The sequence below is a fragment of the Neolamprologus brichardi genome, chromosome 2 (assembly GCF_056152115.1).
Source record: "Neolamprologus brichardi isolate AB-2024 chromosome 2, ASM5615211v1, whole genome shotgun sequence".
NCBI classification, from domain to species: domain Eukaryota; kingdom Metazoa; phylum Chordata; class Actinopteri; order Cichliformes; family Cichlidae; genus Neolamprologus; species Neolamprologus brichardi.
In genome coordinates, this window is record NC_142105.1 from 26257681 (window position 1) to 26281605 (window position 23925).

At 41.8% G+C, this 23925-nt stretch overlaps 5 protein-coding genes across 5 annotated transcripts; 2 read left to right on the forward strand and 3 right to left on the reverse strand.

The window, feature by feature from the left end:
* The first annotated feature begins 38 nt into the window (after nucleotides 1-38).
* Nucleotides 39-1923, forward strand: mrpl18 (mitochondrial ribosomal protein L18). The gene is made up of 4 exons (XM_006781450.3): nucleotides 39-300; nucleotides 379-547; nucleotides 1276-1510; nucleotides 1616-1923. The coding sequence occupies exons 1-4, from the start codon at nucleotides 213-215 to the stop codon at nucleotides 1691-1693; spliced, it is 570 nt and encodes a 189-aa protein (XP_006781513.2). The 5' UTR covers nucleotides 39-212; the 3' UTR covers nucleotides 1694-1923.
* Nucleotides 1903-14515, reverse strand: si:ch211-203d1.3 (protein phosphatase Slingshot homolog 3). The gene is made up of 16 exons (XM_087849651.1): nucleotides 14367-14515; nucleotides 11724-11761; nucleotides 11427-11613; nucleotides 9610-9725; nucleotides 9404-9472; nucleotides 8488-8553; nucleotides 8155-8337; nucleotides 7729-7822; nucleotides 7483-7611; nucleotides 7208-7254; nucleotides 6918-7064; nucleotides 4995-5195; nucleotides 4692-4908; nucleotides 4500-4586; nucleotides 4312-4407; nucleotides 1903-3351 (listed from the first exon to the last, which is right to left on the reverse strand). The coding sequence occupies exons 1-16, from the start codon at nucleotides 14481-14483 to the stop codon at nucleotides 3205-3207; spliced, it is 1941 nt and encodes a 646-aa protein (XP_087705777.1). The 5' UTR covers nucleotides 14484-14515; the 3' UTR covers nucleotides 1903-3204.
* Nucleotides 14516-15823: 1308 nt separating this feature from the next.
* On the forward strand, nucleotides 15824-19794 carry grhpra (glyoxylate reductase/hydroxypyruvate reductase a). Its single transcript, XM_006781448.3, has 9 exons — nucleotides 15824-16020; nucleotides 16228-16358; nucleotides 17029-17101; nucleotides 17186-17302; nucleotides 17425-17513; nucleotides 17625-17726; nucleotides 18703-18838; nucleotides 18959-19089; nucleotides 19193-19794. The coding sequence occupies exons 1-9, from the start codon at nucleotides 15935-15937 to the stop codon at nucleotides 19312-19314; spliced, it is 987 nt and encodes a 328-aa protein (XP_006781511.2). The 5' UTR covers nucleotides 15824-15934; the 3' UTR covers nucleotides 19315-19794.
* Nucleotides 19795-19875: 81 nt separating this feature from the next.
* Nucleotides 19876-22370, reverse strand: LOC102800108 (zinc finger and BTB domain-containing protein 5-like). Its single transcript, XM_006782030.3, has one exon. The coding sequence runs from the start codon at nucleotides 21990-21992 to the stop codon at nucleotides 19983-19985; it is 2010 nt and encodes a 669-aa protein (XP_006782093.2). The 5' UTR covers nucleotides 21993-22370; the 3' UTR covers nucleotides 19876-19982.
* A 272-nt stretch (nucleotides 22371-22642) lies between these two features.
* On the reverse strand, nucleotides 22643-23719 carry tomm5 (translocase of outer mitochondrial membrane 5 homolog (yeast)). Its single transcript, XM_006781447.3, has 2 exons — nucleotides 23505-23719; nucleotides 22643-22976 (listed from the first exon to the last, which is right to left on the reverse strand). The coding sequence occupies exons 1-2, from the start codon at nucleotides 23623-23625 to the stop codon at nucleotides 22942-22944; spliced, it is 156 nt and encodes a 51-aa protein (XP_006781510.1). The 5' UTR covers nucleotides 23626-23719; the 3' UTR covers nucleotides 22643-22941.
* Nucleotides 23720-23925: the final 206 nt, after the last annotated feature.

Below are 23925 nucleotides of genomic sequence, written 5' to 3' on the forward strand. Positions count from 1 at the left end.
AGCGCGTGTTCGGTTTCTATCTGTGCTGTTTTCTAAGTAGCACAGAGTGAACCGGATATTATCGGAATGTCAAAGATGGGACTCCTCATGTAACGGTGGATTTTTCTTGAATAGTATTTTATTAGTAGTTTGCTTGTTTTTGGCGTCTTACCGGATGGTAACACATTGATTGGACTTTTTTTATTTGTGAGGAGAGCACTGCTCGGGAGGACATGGCTCTGAGCCAAGTTAGTCGCAGTGTGCGGCTGCTCTTAGGTCAAATTCAACGCTGTCGGCCAGCCCTGCTTTCAAACCAGACGGGTAAGCAAGTAAAGCTAGAAAGCCTTAAACTTTCTATCTGCAGTCATAAAAGCTGACCAGACTCTAATTGTCACACAGCTCGATGTCTGAGTCAAGCAGCTTCTCAGCCAGAGCCCTCCGCGGATGAAAATGAAGCCGTGAACCCGACCTTTGTAAACAGAAATCCCCGCAATCTGGAGCAGATGGCTCTGGCTGTGAAGGATCGGGGCTGGAAGACAACCTGGCCACACCGGCAGTTCTACCACAGGTCTGTAAAGGTTTAAGTTCTTACTGTGACATCCAGAATCAGACTGAGTACCACTGTGAGGGTGCATCCTGTTGTGATGGACTTGTAAATTACTTTCTAACTTTATAGTAACAACTGTTATGAGGTAACACATTGTTAGAAGGTTATACAGTAACTATATTAGTGTAATTAGTAATGTAACCAGTTACCTTATCAAACTAAATTACACATTTAAAATGACTTCAGTCTATGAAGGATTATGACTTTGTAACAAGCAGTGACACAGTCATTGTTCTTGAGACGTGTTGGCGCACATGCATTGATCTAAAGAAAAAGTCAAAGACACAAGATGAACAGAAAGAAATATGTTTAAAAGTATAGCAGTTGTTGGTAACAAAATTCAAAGAGAAATGGAGACAACAGTCATGTGCATCAACCCCACATTGGATCACAGCTTACAGCATACAAACATGTATCTATTTATCTAAATGTATTAATTATTTTCTTAAATTAATGTTAAGTTGTATAACTAAAATTGGGAAACAAAGGTAACTGTTTTTATATTCACTACTATTATTCTAGATTATATGAATATTCTGTATTTGTTCTACCCCATTGGGTTCAGAACTGTCAGTATGAAAGGACACAAACGTAATGTAATCAGTCAGGTTGATATGAAACATAGCATATTCATGCATAAAGAACAATTATCTCTATTTAATTTCCTCTCATGCTTCTCATTGTTTCAGGTTGATGTTCTCCCGTAGCCAACACCATGTGACAGCCCAAGTGTTTTCCAGCTGCTCTCCTATTCCGGTGCTTTCTTGTTCGACCAAAGAGTGGGCTGTGAAGAAGGAGCTGGCTTCTACAAACTGCGTGGCAGCCTGTCAGGTTGTGGGCGAGGTGCTGGCACATCGCTGCCAGCAGGCTGGCATCACCAGGATGGTGTATAGGGTGATTCCCTGGACATACCGCTCAGATTCTGTGAGTACATGCAGCAGGGACTGGAAATAAAGTTACTGTCATTTTCCTTCACTTAGGTAGCCATTTGCTTCACGTCTCTCTCTCTCTGGCTTTTCTGTTTTGCAGGTTCAGTCTTTCAGAGCTGCAATGAAAGCAGGAGGAATAATTCTAAGTGAACCCAGAAGGAAATACATTGGGACCTGACTTTAATTCATCAGTCAAATCAGCTGTTTTGTATAAATCTGCTCTTTATCCCCATTACCCCTCTCTTTTGTTAACTATTACTGTGCTGATATTAAGATTACAACTGCTACAGTAAAAAATAGGAATCAAAAGAAGGCTTGTCCCTGTGCCATGTCTCTTTTATATTAAATCATTCTCCTCTGGTTTATTATTTAATCAAAAAATAAAGGTTCTTGGTTTGAATACAATAATTTATTTTTTACTCAGGTGCATGTAAACAAGAGTGAGGTGCAGGCAGCAGAGAGTCTGTTACAATAAGGAAATGGATGACAATAAAAACCAATCACTGATCATTTTAATCATAGTACAGTGTGAAATTGGCTCAGGCGGTGGGAACAGTGTGTTGGGATTATAAAGTGCATTTTTTTTCCTAATAGTGAGCATGCAGGTTAAATGCTTTCTTTTCTTTCTTTTTTTTTTTTTTTTAGCTTGGGTTCACTGGATAAAAAGTAATACCAGCATAAAATAAATGTCCTCATCAGCATCTAGTGAAAACAGAACATGGAATAATTTAAGTTGATCCATTCAAAGTCCATATAAATACAAACTCAAACCCTGAACAGTGTCTTCTCACAGGCTGGTATAAAACACAAAACATGCACCCAGGCCATCAGCAATTATGTGACTATATATACTGTAATTGTGCACAAACTTGTAAAGTCACATTTATGATGACAAAAAAGTGGCAAATGGTACAAGAGAAATGCAATATATTACCACCACCTTGTACTTAAGCTAAAACATTAAAAACATCTTTACAGAATCACTTTTCATTCTCAGGTTGAAGGCACTCATGTAGCCCTGGAGCCAAAATATAATGGATGAAAATAAAATGGGTGGGAAAGGTTCCTAGCAAACCGACATTTCCTTTAAATATATTGGCACACCGACACAGAGGAATACAGTTTGGCAAACTGGCGTATGCCATAAAACTGGCCATGACATAATCCATAATGCACAGCTTAGATACAGTGAAATCCTCCATATCTGCACACGGTATGTGTTGTGAGAAGGAGGAAATGAACACTTTCTGCTTTGGGCTGGCAGGATACAGCCTCGTATAAGGAAATTAAAACAGTTATTGCATAGATACCTCTGAAGTGTTGAAAGGAGAGCTTAAAAAAAAACGGAAGAGGGACTGAGGGAGCTCGGCAGGGACATGCTGGTTCATATATGTTTGGATACCTTCATAAACATAAAACATAATAATACAATAATGCACAATGATTTCAGCTATCAGATATCCTGGCTTTCACTGGTACAGCAATACTGCAGCATGGCCCTTATAAAAATCAACTATCTACTATAGCTTTTATGAGGTGACATATGCAATCCAAGACCTGCAAAATATAAATTAAGACTTTAGGATCATTGTATAAAAACCTTGGCATGTTCCCAGAGCTCACGTTCCTTCTTTTCTCCTCTGTGCCTCGTTTATAGTTCCTCTTGTACCTCCCTGCTTGTTCATCTTTTTAATCACTTTGCGGCTTGCTTTGGCCCGCGCCCGGCCGGCTGGATGGGTCAGGTGAAACATCCACACATGCTTTCTGGTGAGTGAGACACCGGCGCCCATAGCTACGCCTCCGCTGTCCTGGTGACCGCCTCGGACTGCCAGGCATCTTTGAAAAGAACAAAGTAGGAAAGTACAAAGTTATAACATTGGGATTAATTCTTCAGAAGAAATCTACTCCACAGATACATCGCAACCCCAAATGCCTCTGAACGCTATGTGACTACCTGACGTAAACCTCAGTCGAAATCTAACTACACGTTGTAGCCGGCAACTACTGTGATTATCCTGCTTCAGTACCGTCAATACCTTCTATTTCTGGCTACTTATTCACAATAGTTTTTTAATTTATCAGTGATGGCATAACAGTCCTCTCTTCAAGATAAGGAATAACAATGAAAGGACTCACAAATGTCGAAACTATTGGAACTGATGTAAGGAAATGTACAAAGTAGACAAAAACTTGACAGATAAATATTTTTAACTGTAACTGTGAGATAATTAGCACCTAAAGCAACACAACCATAAATGCTGCCAAAAATAATGTTGACCCCTGAAGTGGATTACATCATAATCTCTAGAAAGATTCACACAGAAGACTAAATCAGCTACTATTTTGGTAGTATAGTTACTGGCAGGACACAAGGTGTGAAAAAGGGGGGATGGAAGGCCTTACAGGTGCTTATATAGAGTCAAACTAAAGATTTTGATTAAAAATGAAACCTAGTTTGGGTGTTTTTTCCAATATGTATGTCTGTAGAAATATTAACATAATCACAAGAAGAAAAAATTGCTGTAAAAACGGCCTCCAGTGCTACCCCTCAGTCTCCTAGTAGTAATGACAATATAAAAAATCCTACATCACTTCATTCTTGGGGTGACGACAATGCTCCATCAGCCTTTTACAGCTGAGAGGTAAGAACCATGACTCATATAGTTAAAACGTTATTCATGAGCTATTTCAAACAACAGGCTTCGCTACATGTCCTCAATCTAAATTAGCCATTTCCAAACTGTCAGCTTAACTACAAAGAGGAGGCTAGAGAGACCGGCACTCTGCTTCTTTTACCTGATCATATCCTTTATCCACATCATCCATCTCACTGATGGACTGCATTAATGAGTAGAGGTTCATTCTGCCACTACGATTAACACTCGGTATGACCTGGAGATTAAAGAGAAGTAAAAAGATGAGTAGCCTTTGATGCACTCTGCGTGAACATATGAGGACAAATGTTGGTCAGGCAGTCTGCTCACCTTTTCTGGTTCATTTACAGTAATCACAGGGCCTGTCTGCACAGGGTCTTGGATAGTGTCAGACTTTGGGGCAGGCTGTTCAAACACCTAGATGAGGTTGATAAGATATAAAGGAGTTAAAGCTGTAAAGGTAAAAAAAAAAATAAAAAATCAGAATTTTAAAAAGTGATAAATTGCTCAGGATCTGATTACCTCACAGTCTTCCCCTGAGTCATTTTTTTCATCTGGAATATCTACGCCATCATCCTCATCAAGTCCGTCATCTTCCTCATCATCTTCTTCCTCCTCCTCATCTTCTTCTTCTTCACTTTCGCCTGTCTTTTCTTCCTCCCCTCTTTCCTCGTTTTGAACTGATTTTTGTCTTTGGTCTCTCGACTTTCGCTTCCAGAGAGCACTATGGCGCTGCTGGCTGGAATGATAAATGCACACGGAGCACATTCCTCAACTGAGCTCCCAAACTACAGAGAACAGGAAAAAAAAAGCACTAGGCCTAACCTTGCATTGAGGATGCCGCTGTAGGTCTGGAGCTGCTTCATGAAGCCCTCATTGGGCTTGACGATGGACCGGCGATCCCTGACGTAGGTCAGTGCCACATCCAGTGTCCAGTGCTGCTGCTTCATAGCGTAGGCAATCACTGTAGATGCAGAGCGGGACACGCCCATCTTGCAGTGAACCAACACCGCCTGACCACTCTTCCTGTAATACACAAAGGTGAAGACGTAAACTCACACAGTGATTTTGGATTTTACTTAACAAATATTAAGTCGTGAAGGGAGAACTGCTGGAATGTTTACACACATGCAAAATAATGCTCGGCAGTAAAACGCTTCTGGTTTGTGAACATGTGGCAGCTTTAAAGCTGGCTGAGGAGCTGAACAAATTTAAGATTTGCAGCTTTAATTGTAGGGTAGCTTGGCCTTCTCTCACAGGTTTTGTTTCAAGACTCCAAACTGTAAACTGGAAACACAGAAGCAGTATCTTTCTATTTTCGTTGTGTGAATACTGTCTGTCACGATGTTTCACAACTCAGTCGTCGTTTGTAGACATCATTCTTATCTTATCTTATTCACACAGATTAGACTTGAAATGGGAAGCCGAGTCACAGTGTGATAGCTCAGAACTGCGAAATTGGTGGTTATGCCAATCTTGATGGAATTCAATATTTGAGGAAACGTAGCCTTTCATTTTCTGTTAAAAGTGGGCACAGAGACCGACAACACTCTCAGCAGTGTCCATTAAATATGAAGCTGCAAGAAGCGAGCATAGCTCAACATAAAGACTGGAAACAGGGGGAAGCACTTCATCTATAAAGGATTAAAGTAATGCATATAGTGCGCCAGTGCTGCTAAATCTCTCTAACATTTTATATTTTACGCTCACTGGCCACTATATTAAGTACACCGTTCCAACTCCTCGATAATGCAAGATGGATGGAAGAATGGTGTTTTCACCACACAATCATCTCTGGGATTTACAGAGAATGGTCTGGAAAGACAAAATATCAGCTGAGCAGTGGTTCTCTGGATAAAAATGCTTTGTCAGTGTCAGAGGGGACTGCTTAGAGCTGACAGAAAGACAACAGTAATTCAAATAATAAGTTGATAAAACTAAGGTATGCAGAAGAACATTTCTGAATATATAACATGTCAGACTGTGAAGACTTGCGCAGTCTTGTTGCAGACCATGGGAACATAGTGTTCCCAGAGCATCTTCATTCTGCCACCTCCACCTCAGCCTTCTGTCTTTTTGTCACTGTCAGGTCTCACAACCATCTTGCAAACCTTCCCCTTCACTCTTGCTGCTATCCTTCTTCACAAATAACCCCTGACACTCATCTCCACCCACCAAAACCCTGTCTGCACTCTCTTGTGCATTTAAATCATCTACCTTTATTATCTCCACTCCTTTCTTCTTCACCTTTCCACCTGTCTCCCTCTCATTTACAGTATTTTGTCTCGTTTCTACTGACTTTATTTCCTTTTCTCTCCAGAGCATACTTCCAGCTCCCTAGGCTTTCTTCCACCTGCTCCTTACTGTCACTACAAATCACAATGTCTACAAATATCACAGACCACAGAGACACCAGCCAGACTCCCTGCCAACCTATCCATCATCACTACAAACAAGAAGAGGCTCAGAGCTAATCCTACACTACCTTAAAACCATCTGCCACTCCTACCCAAAACTTTTATATAGTCATTGCTCCAACTGTAATCAGACAAGAACGCAAAAAAGGATACATAGTAAAGTGGTTTTTGACTTAAAGGACCCAAGGTCTGTGTTACAATACAGTAGTTCATCATAGACAGACCTCTATGGATATTTAGATTCACACATTTCAGCCCCTAACCGAGTTTCTGTCCCGCTGGAACAATTACAACCCTTTTTACAAGTCTTGATTTAAAAAGCCTCTGGTACCTTGCAGTGTTGATGAAGTTAAATGTAGCTGGCCAATGGGACAGCAAGTCTGTGGCTTCCACATCGTACACTCTGATGTTCATGTAATTGAAGGACTCTGGGAAAAAGTTGTCAATCTCCCTCGTCACATTCAGAATGTAGCCCACGCTGAAAAACATGCAGAGACACACTCAGAGCCAGAGCAAAACATAGTGCATAGTTAAATATTACCCTTATAGTGAGTTAATGGGATACAGAGACAGACCACAATACACAGAGCTGCAGAAAGTGTTACAGGTTCAACTACTAACTTGTTTTTCTGCAGCTCCTCAAAGTTAGCTGCATTCCACTCGGAGCCCTGAAACCAAATAAAAAAAAAAAAGGTTAAAGAAAGGTCAGAGAAGATGCAAAGGAAAGGGCTGACAGAGCCATCTTCCCTATCGATGTCAACACAGATCTGAAAGGGGAAGTTACAGTCACATGACAACATCCTGGCACTAAAAGCCATGTCAATTTTTTTGACCAAACAAAAGTGGCTGTACATAATATGGCTGTTAACTCTATCTGACCTTTAACAATGACTCACCAGGTATAGATAGTCAAATATTTTGGAGGGCTTGTCCATCTGAGCCATGGTGACCAGGATCTCATTGTCGATGTACTCCTTGTAGGGTCTCATGTCAAAGCCTATCCTAGTCTCCAGGGTAGCGTGCACCTACAGCAGAGAAGGAATGCATTTTGTCACATTTTTTCACCTCAGTTATGCTCTTATAATTTGACTTTTTTGTTTTCTAAAACCAACTTCCTGTCTCTAGCTTCCCACACTTCTCACCATTTTGGATGTGAGGTTGTCCAGGTCTTCAGTCCTCATGATGTCTCTCAGGTGTTCTTTGATCAGGATCTCACTGGAAACTCTCTCTGCCGAACTTCCCAGAGAACAAAAGGCAAATTTTAGTACCAACTGGCAGGGAGGCACAAGCAATAAGAACAGTTTCTTATTATTACTAAATTAATAGCAACATTAAGCAGTGAAAGTGCCATGTTTAATTAGTCTTTTTGAGGTATTTTTCACTTGATGCTACAGCTGTTCTTTTTTTAAAACATAGGATTTTAAGCACACAACGTTTACGTGTGGTGGATTGTGAATTTTACAACTCCGGGACCAATAACTTAAAATGATACTTTAGTAAATTATCTTAACGTACATAATTTTTTTCTATCACATCAACTCCATTGGCTACTACAAATAAAAGCATACCTCTGTCCATCGCTGTCCTTACGGATCGACTCCAGGTCATTCATGACCTCCCACTCATTGAGGCAGTTGCGATCAGACTCGATGTGCCGGTGGTAGTGCCGAGCCCATTCCAGCCCAGAGCCTGGGATCAAAGCTGCCTTGATTGCACGCTCACAGCAGCCATGCAACACCTGCAGCACTGACCTTACAGGAGGAGAGAGGGGAGAGGAAAAGCAAAAAGAACATCACTATGTGTATTAACGACTTATCTTGAGATTTAGAGCAAATGAAAGCTATTGATATGCAAAGTGAGCAGCTGGACGCTGCCACAGTGGGGATATAAGCATCACTCACCACATGGTCTGCATGGAAACCGGTTTAAAGATTCTGGTCTCTTTTGCTGAGCTCACGCTAAAGCCACTACAGGAAACATACAGAAATGTGAACGCTCATTATTAAGCCTGACGACGAGAAAGAGAAGAAGGAGAAATAAGACAGTAACAGTGTTAAGAAGCTTCATTGTGCTACATCACAGTCTGACACACAAGAGAGAAATAATTCATCGTGATTAGAATTAGTTCTTGTTCTTGTGGAATGAAAATGTGAGGACAGCGATTGAGAGAGACATTAGCACAGTTGGAGGTGTGATCCAGCCTGATGAGGGGGAACACACTGGTGTGAAATGGCAAACACACTTGGATGACACTAAAGCACGCACGCGCATTTAAAACACAGCAGTTTAAGCACTCCATCATGTTAGCCCAACTGTTTTTAAACCCGACACCTCTCAGTTTACTGAGAGATCAGCTCTTCTATCCTCTTTTGAGCATCAGCAGCCCAAACTGTTTTAATCAAGACATAGCCAGCTATTTGAAGACACACTAAATGTGCTGGAATGGACATTTGATGTTCTTCACGCTCTACAATGCAGTCAAAGAATAAATTTATTAAGACTTTAAAGCAGCTAAACTCAGTAACCTTTCAATACACAGTCACATAAAGAAACTAACCATACTTTACTTTCATTTCATTATTAAAAACACATGACCTCCATGCTTATGCAATGATGTGACTGAGTGACAGGAGCTGTTGTAGTTCACAGAGAATGATTCAACTCCAAAAATAAGGACATTACTCATTCATATTATCTCTGGCCAAAATCCCAGAAATCAGGCTGCACCGTCTGTGCAGCAGCCTCCCAATCACTTCCTCACGCTTGCTTTTACACTGAATATAATTCTTAATCCTTCTTTAAAAACATGCTTCTTACCCATCTCCGTCCAAATAAACTTGCGTATTGCTCCATATTGGCAGTACCAGACCGATGGTGCAATGATCACTAGAAACAGAAGGGGAGGACACATACACACAAGACAAAAGGAGGAAATTGTACTTGTTAAACCTTAACCAGAAATTATTAACAGAACAGAAATCGTATCTTGTGCAACTGTACACCTTCATCTTGGTTACACACACCTGTCTGACTTGGGGAAATCCATGCCCAGCAGGATGCTCTCATGTTTGTTGGCCAGTGTGGAAACCACGATCAGATACCTGACTCTTACTGGGCTAACAGAATCTAACTGCACCGCCTGCATGAAAAGATACACAGAGGGAGGGATGACAGGGAAACACACAACTTGTGAGCACTGTGTTTTACATGCAAAAAAAAAAAAAAAAAATCATGGTTTTCTTTTTAAGTCTAAAGTTGCCAAATAAGGTTGGGTATTTGCAAGTGGTGTAAAATGTCCTGCGTAGTTTATTTTCTTTGGCCTTAAAGGAAAACTCAAATCAGGGAAGTAAATGTTGTCTTTACAGAGATCAAGATACTGGCTCCTGTCCGGTTAAAGGCCTCTACCTATAGTTTTGCTGAAACAAGCTGAAACAAGAAAAGCTACCAGTACAGTTTGTGACTTGGTGCTTTATAAATAAAATTGAATTGAATGAATTTTTTATGTGAAATAAAAATATCATATCACCATTTCATTGCTATAGCAACACCATGCATTTACATTCCATAGAGCAAGAATAAGACAAGCCCGGGCACGTCTGAGGGTAAGAGACACGTGTCCCTGGCAAAATATGCAAGTAAATTGTTCCCACTGAAGGTGGACAGAACAAAGGTTTTTCACCACTTGAGGCAAAAATGCAACCTGGCTATAAAAGTGAAGCAGCTAGTGATGTGCAACACAAAAGTAAACAAATGTCTTACATCAACAATGCTGAAGCAAGCTTCATATGACAGGAAGCAGAAACAGAGGATGGAAATTACTAATATATATTGTTTGGTCAAAGCAATGATACCAATCCAAACGGAAAAGGAGGGCTATAAGCAACCTGCTGAAAAGCTCAACCCAAGAGACAACAACCCAAGGACTAGGTAGTGTTAGGACAAACACTACCTGACTTTGCCCCTATTCTGTGTTATAATGCTGCTGCTGGTACATTGTTTCACAACCCAAATTTGGAAACACAGTAGCTCATTGAAAAACAAAGTTTGAAAATGCCTTTCATTTAATTACTCTTAAAAATCCAGCTTGTGCAAGCATCAATAAAATGTTGTTCCATATTTTTCTCTATACATCCTCAACAATGTTCTTGTCGCAAATTTGCTTGGAATATTGCGATATACTTTCAAGATTAAATTGCCCACCCATCACACGTGATATTTTACTGATGCTTCCTACAGGCAGTTTCACACATGCACTGGTGACTGGATATTTTTGGGATCTTATCCAGGAGGAGCTTTATGTGCTGCTAATTTCATAGTACAAAGTCTGTGTGATGCCTTATTAAGCCAGTTTGAGATTAAGGCAGGTAGTTTTTTGGCTACTGTACAGAAAATTAAATGGGAGTATTGTGCCTTTCTTCGTGAATGCTGTCATCAACACCAAATAATAGCTCTGTACATAGCCACAAATTTTCCTATACCATACTATATAAATATTACAAGAATAATATTTACGCAAGTTAGCTTGATGCTAGTGATAATGAGGACCTAAAAGCTGGTAACTCACTTTCTCTAAAGGTTTGGGACTTGTAGTGAGTCACTGAAATTTTCCCTTTAGTCACCTACCCTTTGAAAAAGTCAATATGTGCAACAACACTCACCTTTAGGTTGTCTTAACATCATAAGCCATAATATTTACCAAAACTCAACATTTTGGAGTTACGACCTTTGCCAGTGATACAATCGTATAAGTTTACTTGTTGATCACAGACAAAAATAAATCGTTTAAGTGTGACATTTTTCTGATTTTGCTGATATGATTTGTAAAGACACGAGTCCTCACCAGCTTCACTGTATCTTCTGGTCTGAGGTGTTCAATCATTGCACGGAGATGTGTGTGGCGCATGTCTGGCGCGCCGCTGCTTTGCTTGACAGGAGAAGTCGGGGTGCGAGACGTCTCCTGATGAAGGCTCCCGCTCTTGCCATCTTCCAGCAGGAGGACTGCCCCTTTAACGAGGGCAAAGCTCTCTCTACAGAGTTACAGAGAGGAGGTTACTGCTGCAGCCATCAAGTAACTGGTTATTGTCTTTCCTAGGTGTGCAATTTATAACTATTTAAATGTCATGTGGGTTACAGATACCTTTTCTGAAGTCTTCCTCTTCTTTGGAGACCTTCATCCTTAGAAAATAAATACATTTATAAAATAAATCTTCATCATCAGGAATCGTGAACAAAAAAAAAGTCTGGTTGGTTTGTATGTGTGCAGTTCACCACGTTAACTTTGATTTACCTAGAATTACATTTAAAAAGCCTGTAATGATTTTGCTAGGTAGGCTGTTGGCAACTACAATAAAATGAAAATATCTAGATCCCAAAAGAGGGTCAGAGAAGATGCTGGAGATTCAAATGCTACTTAAAATGAAAAACCTGTTACACAGTGTTTCTAATGCTCTCAGAATTAATTCATTCCAACTTAATAAAGACAACGGTGCTGAAGGAAGCCCACAAATATCCTGGAAGCACTAGAAGCACTGTGTGTGCACATGTATGCACATGTTTGAGTGTGATGTCTTTCCTGTATAAAATTTGGCCACAGAACAGTGGGGGGGAAAAAAGTTCTTCGGGTGAAATGTGGTACAATACAGATAAGGTGCAGCAGTGAAGAGACAGACACAGAGAGCTAAGTGGCATGAGGGAGGCGGAGTAACAATAAGTAGGTAAATAATGGAATAACAGAAAAAAAAACAAACAGTAAATGAAAGCGAAATGCAATGCGTAAAGAGGGAAGGTGGGGGGAGAAACAAGAGAAGTAGCAGTAGTAACAAGGGTTTACAGAGAAAGAAACTTGAGACAGTAACATTACCTGTTACGCAACTGACAAGTCCAGACAGAGTCAAGAAAAAGAGAAAGAAAAAAAAAGAAACAGAAGAGGAGAAGTGGGCAGGAGCCAGGAGCGGAACGATGAGGGTTTGAAGAAGGAAAAAAAAAAGGAGAAAACACAAGTTAAGATAGCAGAGTGTTTAGATTCTGTGACATAAATATGCAAAAAATGAGACTTGGAAGCACAGTAAAGTTATTTATGGTTTAATTTGCAATGATAGAGACCAGAGGGGAAAGCCAGGCCTTTGACATAATGCTGAAAAAAATATTTATGATACAGCAGGAGAATGAGAGAAGAGGAGATGTGAGTGACAGAAGCTGATGATAGAGTATTGATGTATGCATTTAACAGGTACAGTGGGCCTTTATATGCAAGTGATTTAATCACTATCTGACAATGCTTTAACAAGAGTTATATCTGTGGTATTTCTACCATGTAAGCCTATCAGTGAGATCGCATCCCTGTCTACAAGTGAAAAACAAATCTGCCTTGTTATCATTCAGGCAAATGTAGTGATGATATCCACAAAGGGACACATTCAGGAGCCACTGCAGTTCACGCCGACCTTTTCAGGGGCTGGCATGAATGGCTTGTAGTCAACGTTCTGAATCATTCTTTATAAAAGAAAAGTAAACAACATAATATCTGCTGACACGATGCAAAATGTTTGTGTACAGCAAAACGGGGAGATAACTGAACTCACTGGCGCGGTGGAAATGGATGGGATCCTATGCAGGGTCAACAGAGCCATTGTGCAGGTCCGTCTGCACTTAACCTGCTGTTTCTTGCAGACCTAGACAGGCTCTGCTGGTTCCTCAGCCAAAACTGTGCAGTGGGTGGGGTCAGTACTAGTATTATTTTCTGAAATGAAACATGGATGTTTGGAATTCAGTTACGTTCAATAAATAAGCTTGGTATCAGTGTGGTTTTAGGAAGTCAGGAAAAATTGCTGCTGAACCTACACAAATCCAGGTAAAGCGTAGTTGTGCAATATGAGGAAATACAATATCCATATATATATATATATATATATATATATCATCCACGTTCTGTCATGGATTACACCACTAATGGCAAACCATGGCTATATTTACAACATCTTACCATAATTGACTTAAAGTACCAAGAACTTTCAGCAATATCTAAAAACAGCATGCTCATCTAATTATTTTATATATAAAAAACGTCATATTTTATAGATTGTAACTTTTAATAACAATGGATCAATTACCACCATTCCTCCCACAGAAATCAAACGGCATGACTTTAGCGCTGCAAACCCCCCTATTGTGTACATAACAACGCGAACACGATTAGAAGCAGCCACAAAAACAACACTGCAAATGGCATTATATTAAAACAGATAAACCGATAACTGAGCCTCATGCTCGTTAGTTTTGTGCTGAAACATGCAGTCTATATAAGGATGTGGCTGGGGTAAAAAAAAAAATATATCGGCCAATAAAGATTAAACAGAAATTTAGATAACTGCTGGCTCCCCGTGGTTTGCAGGTTCAGACGCGTTCAGCGTAAATGGTGTTGAAGTTAAAAGCATATTGAAGTTAAACTACTAGAAAAAAGAGTGAGAGAGAGCCTCTTGCCGCTACCATGGCTCTATTATTGACACATGAACACCGCGGTAACGCCTTCGTAATATGACAGCAAATATGCGATACGGCTTCAGCTCGGTGCATGCGGACAATAAAGTAATTTCTTTCCTGGAGCTGTTATCGAGTGAGTTATCGTAACTACATGGTTTTAATACTGACAGACGGGCTCGACGCAAAGAGTAGCTCCTTTTGCAGTGATCACAAACAAGCTAGCAGTAATATGTAGCCTCTTACAGCCAGTCTTGGCATTCAACAGATAACCTCTAAAGCCTCAAGAAGGGCTTTTTCTTACCTCTCCAAGCTGGGTCCTCACTCTAATTTCCTGCTTCGGAGCCTGCTTGTTTTTCTTCCGTACCGAGAGCTCCTTATTCCGCCCTCTGTTGCTTTCTGAGGGTGAGGACTTGACCATTTACAGAGCGCAGAGGCTACTCCTCTGGAGAGTTTTTTTTTTTTTTTTTAAACCAGCGAGCGAAGAGCAGCGTCGCGCGGAGAGCGAGCAGGAGGAGACGGTGACGTCTTACGCAAGCAAACTGTTCAGGCGCGTGAAGAAAATTAAGCATCTATTTCATGTCTAGTCCACGAGTCTCTGGGGCAGTAGGCTGAAAGATTTTACACGTTTTGCTTTTGCTGTGCTGCTGCAGAATCAAATAAATATGAAGCAGCAAAAGAGGAAATATTAAGTCAAAAGGGCAGCATTGAGCTTATAGGATGAGTCCCAACAAACTGCATGTGTTGGACATGTGTGTTGGTCGCTAACAGGGAGAAATCATTTTGGATATACAGTGGATATACGTTTTGAGCCACTCCTTATTTAACAAATAACCTCTATATTTTAGGATAGATGGTAGGTTCTTAGGGGGGGGGGGGGGGGGGGGGGGTGTCACAGTTATGATCGATATATTGGTATCGATCGAGCCACCAATTTTTTGTTATTATTGGATTGATGCTAGTGCGATATTATCCATATTTTGTTTCTTTTTAATATTTTCTTGGGACCATTTTGCCTTTATTTGACTTGTAGCGATAGTGGAGACAGACAGAAAGCTTGGGGGGGGTGACACGCAGCAAAGGGTCACAGGTCAGATTCAAACCTGGGCCACTGCCTTCTGGCCTGCAGCCATGCTCGCCCAGTGAGCTAACCTGAAACATTTCTGTCTTTTAACTTTAGCATGCAGTTGTGTGAATTAATTCTTTATTTTTTTTTAAAAACTAAAAATATACTTGAAACATCCATTATTTAAAAAACAAACAAACAATTGTCTGAGTCTTTTTGTGTTGATTGTCAGGTCTATTTTATTTATAGCCTATAGCACATTTAACCAACATAAGCTGTCTGATTATGAATTTATATACACATGCCTGTAATGACGAAAAAAACTTTACAGTCGTGTACTTTGACATTACAATGCGCATGCGTTTTACGACCACAGTTTATTGTTATGGTTTTGTCCACTCCTTTCATTTTCATCCCGCCGGGTGGCAAGGGGTAAAATCGGAAGAGTGATGTAAACATTCCTTTACTGGGATTCCTGTATGATAATCCTATTATTGTCCCCCCCAAAATGAATAAAAACACGTGGAAGCAGGCTTTAACTTAGTCTCTGAACTCTAACCAATAAGACAACAGGCAGATGGATACATGTCTTTTATGGCTATCATTCAATTTTATTCGAATTGTATGGGAATGCCAAAAGAAGTAGCGAGTCAAGTATCCGCACCCAGTCCCTACCACGCAGGCGCAGTGGTGTGAGTTCGACTACTTCCTGGCGTCTCGCGAGTAGCCCGGGCTCTGCTGACGTTGAAGGTTAAAAACTTCAAGTTTCAGTCTTGAGTGTGCAGGTTTTCTGTTTTTAAAGTGAGATGCAGTCAGCGGGAAAACTCATGAAGGTTTTCATAACGAGGCGCATCCCGCAAGAGGGGCTGAAGATCCTGTCAGCGGCTGGAGTGTACGAAGTTTTTTTGTGTGTGAATGAACAGCAAGCTGTCCTTAACAGTGTTGTGCAGATCGGCTCATGCACGCTGTGATTCATGTTTATACACTTGTGTTGCCACACCATTACTCGCAGTTTTCTTTGCTTGCACAAGCTAGCCTACACGTTTGAATGACATGCTACTTCATGCATCTCGTTCTTGTCGTGTCTCGTTGGAAGCAGGTGTGAGGCGTCTCAGTGGGACTCCGATGAGCCTGTTCCGAGGGCAGAGCTTCTCAAAGGTATTCACGGGGCTCACGGTCTTCTGTGCCTGCTGTCGGACAAGATCGATGCTGAGGTCCTGGAGGCTGCAGGTACGCACTGCCCTGAGGTGGTAGGGTGACCAGATCTAAGACTAAATAAACAGTATGAGTGTGGGTGATTTTTAATAACGCTTTTGATATATTTATCACCAGAAATAATAGTTTTTCCTATCTCCCTCTTTCTGCTAATCACCTCATGTGTGTTTTCCTAACTTTCATTGCCTGAGGGACACACTGGAATGGACGGGAGGCCAACTTTAACATGGGAGGGCGGGGGGTTAGACTCCAACACGCTATACAAGATTACAACCATACACTGTACACTCATAGAGAAATGTTTAAAAAAGTTAAAACTAGTTGCTCAAGCACCTGTTTTTGGTTTCAAAGGGTTGCTGGAAGTCTGAGCTGGAAAGGTCTGTCCATTCAGCCACCTCAGCCATGCTTTGTTACCACAACTGCTGCAGAAGCAGTAAACTACTTTAAACCATGTGCATGAGTTAGTGTAACCTGTAGTTCAAGTGTATCAGTAGAATTCAGCTGAGGGGGGACAGTGACTTTATTTATCAGGCCTGAACCCCTTAGGTCTGTCCATAATCACTGTTAATCATTCAGCTTGTATTGTCTAGATGAAGATGGCCATTTTGTTGCTTTTAACCTCGGGATTTGATTACATTTATTTGGCAGCTACGTGACTGCTTAGCTGTTTTGTCTTTGATTTCAGGGCCGAACTTGAAAGTGATCAGCACGCTGTCTGTGGGATTCGACCACCTAGCCATCGATGAGATCAAAAAACGGTGAACCCACTGAACTTCACTTTTAACCAATAACAGGACACACTATATGCCTTCTCAGTTATACCTATGTTTTGTTTTCAACAGTGGTATTCGTGTTGGATACACCCCGGATGTCTTGACTGATGCCACAGCGGAGCTGACTGTGGCTCTGCTGCTGGCCACCGCTCGCAGATTACCAGAGGGAGTGGAGGAGGTGAAAAAGTCAGTCTCACCTGGTTACACATTTATCCTAAAGAGTGAAAATCGTGTTATTGTTTCTCTAACCTTTCAGCTCAAATTGCTGATATTAGTTATACAGTGATCACACTTTTTCTTCCCGTAAGTGGTGGCTGGAGCTCATGGAAACCTCTCTGGCTGTGTGGTTACGGTCTTTCTGGCAGCACTGTAGGAGTCATTGGACTGGGACGCATAGGTTGACTTTACTAGCTTCATAACCATATCTAATTTGCAAAATCTGATCAGATTTTCCTCCTAGCATTTAAGACTCGATGGTAGTTGAATAACTGCTTGTGTTCGTGTGCAGGCATGGCCATAGCTCAGAGACTCATGCCATTCGGAGTAAAGAGACTTCTGTACTCTGGGAGAACAGCCAAGCCGCACGCTGCTGAAGTGAACGGAGAGTTTGGTAAGGAATGAATAGAGAAATGCACACAGCGAGAGGGGGATGAGAAAGCACAGCAGGGTAGAAAGGGGAGGGCAGTAGTTGTAAACCTAATTTAACCTTGTTTCCAAAGGCATGTGGACACAAAATGTAAATTATACAGAATGCAATGTGTTGCACATCAGTTAAACCCCACATTTAACTGTAAATGGCTGGATTGAAACAAAAAAACTGCAGTGAAGATGGCATCTGAGCTCTTGTGCAAATTTACACACAAGGCCTGTCCAAAGGTTTTATTCCTGGCAATTAATGAGATAGATTTAATACGTGGTAGATTTAATGGATGGATATATGGAATAGAATAGAAAAATAAAGATCAAATCACAGTACTCTCAAGTTGCTGAAGGGATTAAATAAATTAGGATAACACCATCTTACATCATCACTAATACATCCAAGCCTTGGTATTTCCATCATCTTTAGATGTGACAATAAGTGTAACATCTTTACTTCTACTGCAGATTTCTGTCTGTGATAAATGCAGTGCTGCCCAAGGGCCCAGAGACACGATTATTGTACTTTTAATGTTTTGTATGTAGTGTTTACAGAGTGATGAACCTCTCTGTCTCAGTTTTACTCACATCCTCTTTTTATACCCAGTCAGGCCTTTTGTTCCTCTCCTTTTAAAGGCGATGCTGGCACTGGAAGCAAACACTTTACAAAAAACAGGATATGTGTTCTCATATAGGGCTTAGAAAATTGCTTTATATCCTTATTTACATTGTACATAACAATTTTTGGAGGAGTACATTCACATTTATATTCCAACAAACTGGGTTTTGGGAAAGACGTTCATTCAAAACAATAATGAAGTGATGTGGATGAAAAGAATAAGTCACGGTCGGGTACATGATCAGTGTTGGCTTCATAGTTTCATAGTGGATATTTTATTGATTGTTAATCTACGTGTTTGTCCTGTGTCACCTCTTCTGTTGATCAGTTCCCCTGGACACACTTGTGTCTGAGAGCGACTTCATTGTTGTTTCCTGCTCCCTGACACCAAAAACCCAGGGCTTGTGCGACAAGAGTTTCTTCAGCAAGATGAAACCCACCGCAGTCTTCATCAATACTAGCAGGTAGACCAGTGTGTCTAAAGGACGTAGAGGATCGGACTGTGACAATAATCTGTGCCCTTGTACTTTTTTAATAACAATAAATCCCCATCATCATACAGTGAATTATTTGATTTGATTTAGGGGGGCTGTTGTGAATCAGGAGCATCTATATGAGGCACTGAGCAGTGGACAGATAGCCGCAGCTGGACTGGATGTCACAACACCTGAGCCACTTCCAACAAACCACCAGCTTCTCACGCTAAAGAACTGCGGTGAGCAGAAAGTTTGTTCCCTGCGTAGATGTCTGCTTCTGACCTCTAATGTTTAATTTACTGTTTAAAAAAATATTTTCTGTCCCGTTTTTATCCCATGCAGTGGTGTTACCTCACATTGGCAGTGCCACCTACTCCACGAGAGGCGTCATGTCGGCGTTGGCAGCGCGAAACCTGCTGGGTGGTCTGCAGGGCACAGACATGCCCAGTGAACTCACCCTCTAAGAGCCTCAAAGTGAGCCGCTGTGCCTCTTCTGCTAACAGCAGAAAACAATAATGAAGTGATGTGGATGAAAAGAATAGTAAGAATGTAGTTCAGTCACGGTTGGGTACATGATCAGTGTTGGCTTCATAGTTTCACTTTAATCTGTCATTTTTGACACTGATAGCACTTGTTATATTCATTGTGCATTTTTGAGGAAGGAAATGATTGGTGCATTTTTGTGAAATATATTCAAGTACTTTAAAAATGGCCTAAATAACAAACCATCGGCCCTTGTTAACCCTAAAACTTCTCAAAATACACTATTATTAAAACTCATCTACCCCATTTTAAAATGCAATATTTACCATGATGAACTTCCTTATCTGAACTTTCTCTGCTAATACTTCATGTCTCCCGTTACTGAAACAGCATAACACTCCAGTTTTTGTAATGAAATCTGATTTTTCTGAAGAATAAAAAGCCAACTTTTATGCGCAAAAGTGTGTAATTTTGTATTATCTCATGTTAAAAAATAGATTAGTGATCTATAAAAATGACCAAATGAATAATTTATTCTCATTAACTTGTAGCACAGCAGCAATTTAAACCATCATCAGTGCATTTGCATCAGTTTGGATACATTTTATAGACTTAATTTAATTAAATAGTAATAAATAACAGTCCATATTTAGAGCAAAGTGCCTGCCAAAGACTGGTCATCTTTCCAGTTTAAGCAGGTGTTCTTCGAGTGCTTATACAGGTGGGAGGACTGGCTGAAGCGCTTGCCACACTTGGGACAGGGGTAGGGCTTTTCTCCTGTGTGGACACGAATATGCTTCTTGCAGTCAGTCAAGTTCATGAAGGTTTTACAGCAGATTTTGCAGGCATATTTTTTCTCCCCTTCCACCAGTAGCACGTGGTCCTCAGCAGCTGCTTTCTTGCACTTGGAGAGAACATCCTCTGAAGCTCTTGTCAGAGGTGGCCGATCGGCGACGTCCCCCCCAGAGCCATGGGAAAGCTCTGTGCCAGCTTCTGATCCAGGTTGCGTTTTGGGGGCGATTCGACGGAAGGTTGTTGCTCCTGAGCTTTTCCCTGCCCTCGAGGGTTGGACGACAGGGGCTCCCACACTGAGTGGTGGTCTGACGGTGCTCAGGAACCCTGTTAGAGAGCTCTGGGTGGGCTGGAGGATGATGGTGTCACTAAATCCTGGGCTCTGAGTTGGGAGAAGCTGCTGCAAGGGGACCGAGGTGACCGGAAAGATAAGTGAAGATGAAGAGTCTGAAGACTGAGCAGTAGAGGTGTTTGCCTCGTCTGACTTTTGATCCTGCTCACCTGCATCTACCAGAGCTGGAGGAGCTACGCAGGCGGCGGCGGCGGCAGCTGTGGCAGCAGCCGTGAGGCTGGCTAGACTGTCATCTTCTTCCAGAGCTCCCATGACGCTTTCAGTGCCGGGATTGAGGAAGCAGGAAAAGGCCAGGTCTGACAGGCTGTCCAGGCCCTCACCATCCGCCGAGTCCTCATCCAAATCTCCAGTTTCTTCCTGCTCCTCAGTGCGAAGATCTGTGCACAGCTCTGACTGTAAAGAGCCAACATTACATGTTGCTGGGCTGGCTGCAGCCATCTTCTCGCCACTGAGTTGTGCATTCAAATTATCTGTGCAGGCTTCAAGTGGAGATGGAGGAGAATTACTGGTTAACAAATCTGGAGAATATGAGCTTAGATTTTCTTTTTTCACCTCAATCACTGCCATCTGAGGCTTGTCTCCCTCTTCCTCTCCCACCTTTACCTTGACCACACCGTCTCCATCTGTATGTTCACCCTTCTCCCACACACCTCCTATGCTGCTATCCGACTGGCTCGGCAGCTGGATTTCCTCTAATTCTCCCTTGGGTGCTTTGTACTTCTTCTCCTCATCATCACCTTGGTTTTCCCAGAGTGTGTCCGTGATCTGCAGGCAACCTGAAGACAACAGAGCTTCTCCTCTCTCCTCATGGCTCACACAGCTCCTGGTAACAATAGGCAAACACTCCTTATAGTTTTCTCCAGGAAGTCTGCAGGTTCTCTTCCTGTCACTGAGCCTGTCCTCGTGCAGCTTTCTCTTATGCCCTACTATCACCACACAATCTTCATCCCCACCAGACTGACTCACCTCCTCTCCCATTTCCTCTTTATCGAGATCCTCTTCCAGGCCTGATCTGACCCGTTGCTGTGAACTGCCTGCTACCTGGGAAGATGGACTTTCCTGCTTCTGCTGCTGCACGGACCTCCAACCTTTAGGCGCAGAGGCAGGGAAGTTTTTCCTGGACAGGTGTATCTTGCAGGCCTTGACCACGGCGTTGAGGTGCAGGTGCGATGCCGCCAGTAACACATCCATCACATTGGAGGTCCCTAGGGACAGAGTGGAGGTGTAAATCATATCGAGCAGGGTGGAGAAAGACTCTGGGGTCACCACCTCCGGATCGAGCTCTATCACATTGGGACCATCTCGACACCTGTCAGTCCCTGAACCTCCAGCCTCATCTGCAGTGTCGCTGGAGGTGAGGAGAGCCCTGAAGTGAGAACTGCATGCTGCCAGGATGGAGCGGTGAGCCTGAAAGGTCTGACCTCCAACCACCACTACACAGTCACACAGCTGAGCTTGGAGGCGCTGGTGGTTGAGCTGCTTGAAAATATGCTGGAAGTGACTTGGAAAGTTCATCACGGCCGATGGAGCTGGTTATTAAACACTAAGGATGTCAGATTATCATCGAGAATCCATCGGGCCGGTCGATCGATAAGAAACCGAGCTTATCTCCTCATCCGCTGCGAACAACCTCTTGGATCACAGCTCCAGTGTTTAGCAGCGTTATTGTCTGATTCACCGGCTTTTCTAGAGATGCTCTGGAGTATGGGCGGGCCTGGTCCAACGGTAACACGGAGGAACGCGGAGGATCCCGCGTGCGCACAGCTGATGCTCTCCTCACCAAAACGAACCTCAAACTGCAGGCGTGATCACCCTTACGCGGTTGGTAAGCCACAGAGCTCACACACAATAGCCCGGTTTAGTGTCCATTGCTGACGCCTCCATCACTTGCAGTCTCACTAGTCCGCACTTACGTAGCAGCGCCCCCACATGGTACGATATAGGAAGTGCGGGCACAAACCAGCCAAAATATTTGATCACAAATTTGTTTTTGTTTTTAAATTGTAGCAACAACACAGCAGTAATTTATCTTCAGGGAGCCAGAAATAGTTGTATATTATCTATAGTTTTATGCTACATACATATTAGTGCTACTAATACGTGCTGTGTATTAAGTATATCTCTCAAATATTAGTTGCTGAAGAAACACTTTTACACTGGCAACATAAACATGGATTGACTTTATTATGACATCTGGAAGAAACTATTAAAGACAAAACATGTATAAACAAAGAGTGACAATGTGTTTTAATAATAATAGTTAAAAAAAGAAAAAAGTTTACAAAGTGAAACAAAACTGAATGTGTGTGAGCCGGTTTCTCCACTGCAGTGATGGACAAACGCTGGTAATTTTCCGCTGTGATTTTGTAATGGAACCAGCCGTCTGCTTCTGGAGATCCATGCTGTATCTGATGCAATCAGCTCTCTGTGAATGGATGGAGGAGGAGGAGACCAGTTGCTCCGCTCATATGCTGTCCAGCTTCTTTAACACATACGGCGCTGTAAACACAGACAAACATCATATTAGCTCCACCAGCACCAGTCCAAATAGATACACAGCTCTCAGGTACAGATGAACAGACACGGTCTTACCTGCTACAGGTAAAGAAATTCTTATAGGAAGAGAACAGGAAAGACAGAAGCACTCACCAACACTAACATATACAGCATTGTGCACAAGTATTGAGTGACTAATCCAAATTTGGCATTTTGTGTTCAAATTATTGTCAGTATTTACAGAGGAGGTCAGGAGCTACACAAGTGACATCTGTAAAACACGGTGGAGGCTTTCAAACTCATTAGAATTGAACTGTGTTTTTCTGTTATATACCCCGTTTCTATGTATGTTTCCACATGTTTTATTAAATCACTGCACAATTTCCCCCATTTGCCTAGCAATACATAAAGAATAAATGATGATTACAAAGAGAAGGTGAGCAAATGACACCGTTTACTGATAATGAGCTGCATTAAATACCCGTGAGCGGTCTACTCAGCTAACTTTCAATGTCATCTGACGCTACTCACTGGCTCTAAGCAGAGCGACGTAAATAAGGAAGTTTCGTAAAGACAAGATGACATCTTGTCGCATTTTCTTCTTCATCTCCTCCGGGTCCATTTTGGGTCCCAGTCCTTCCAGTTTAAACATTGCTGCTGTAATTCTACTCGGTCCGGTTCGCCTGAAAAATTCACAGTTTCAGGCGCATGGACGAATTAGCTAAACCGGAAATACGCAACACCGGAAATTACGACGAAATACGGTGCCTACACAGGGACAAACCATACAAAGGAAGCAGAATGCGAACGTGTATAGTGGCGCCTTTATTAGACTTTAGCAGTTTTAACGTATATTTAGTTAAAATTGGAATAGTTTAGTTATTTTAGTTATTTCTAATTATGTTTTATTTATTATATTATTCTTATGTATGCTCTGCTGGATACTTAAAAT

Bases quoted from the DNA above. Each gene is read 5' to 3' on its own strand.
- mrpl18 (XM_006781450.3), top strand. From the start codon at position 213: ATGGCTCTGAGCCAAGTTAGTCGCAGTGTGCGGCTGCTCTTAGGTCAA. The intron at 301-378 runs GTAAGCAAGTAA...ATTGTCACACAG, and splicing joins CCTGCTTTCAAACCAGACGG to CTCGATGTCTGAGTCAAGCA. The intron at 548-1,275 runs GTCTGTAAAGGT...TCATTGTTTCAG, and splicing joins CACCGGCAGTTCTACCACAG to GTTGATGTTCTCCCGTAGCC.
- si:ch211-203d1.3 (XM_087849651.1), bottom strand. From the start codon at position 14,483: ATGGTCAAGTCCTCACCCTCAGAAAGCAACAGAGGGCGGAATAAGGAG. The intron at 11,614-11,723 runs GTATCTGTAACC...GTAACTCTGTAG, and splicing joins AGAGGAAGACTTCAGAAAAG to AGAGAGCTTTGCCCTCGTTA. The intron at 8,554-9,403 runs GTAAGAAGCATG...TGTTTCCTGTAG, and splicing joins GTTTATTTGGACGGAGATGG to TGGCTTTAGCGTGAGCTCAG.
- grhpra (XM_006781448.3), top strand. From the start codon at position 15,935: ATGCAGTCAGCGGGAAAACTCATGAAGGTTTTCATAACGAGGCGCATC. The intron at 16,021-16,227 runs GTACGAAGTTTT...CGTTGGAAGCAG, and splicing joins ATCCTGTCAGCGGCTGGAGT to GTGTGAGGCGTCTCAGTGGG. The intron at 17,727-18,702 runs GTAAGGAATGAA...TCTGTTGATCAG, and splicing joins TGAAGTGAACGGAGAGTTTG to TTCCCCTGGACACACTTGTG.
- LOC102800108 (XM_006782030.3), bottom strand. From the start codon at position 21,992: ATGAACTTTCCAAGTCACTTCCAGCATATTTTCAAGCAGCTCAACCAC.
- tomm5 (XM_006781447.3), bottom strand. From the start codon at position 23,625: ATGTTTAAACTGGAAGGACTGGGACCCAAAATGGACCCGGAGGAGATG. The intron at 22,977-23,504 runs GTGAGTAGCGTC...CTGTGTTTACAG, and splicing joins CGTCGCTCTGCTTAGAGCCA to CGCCGTATGTGTTAAAGAAG.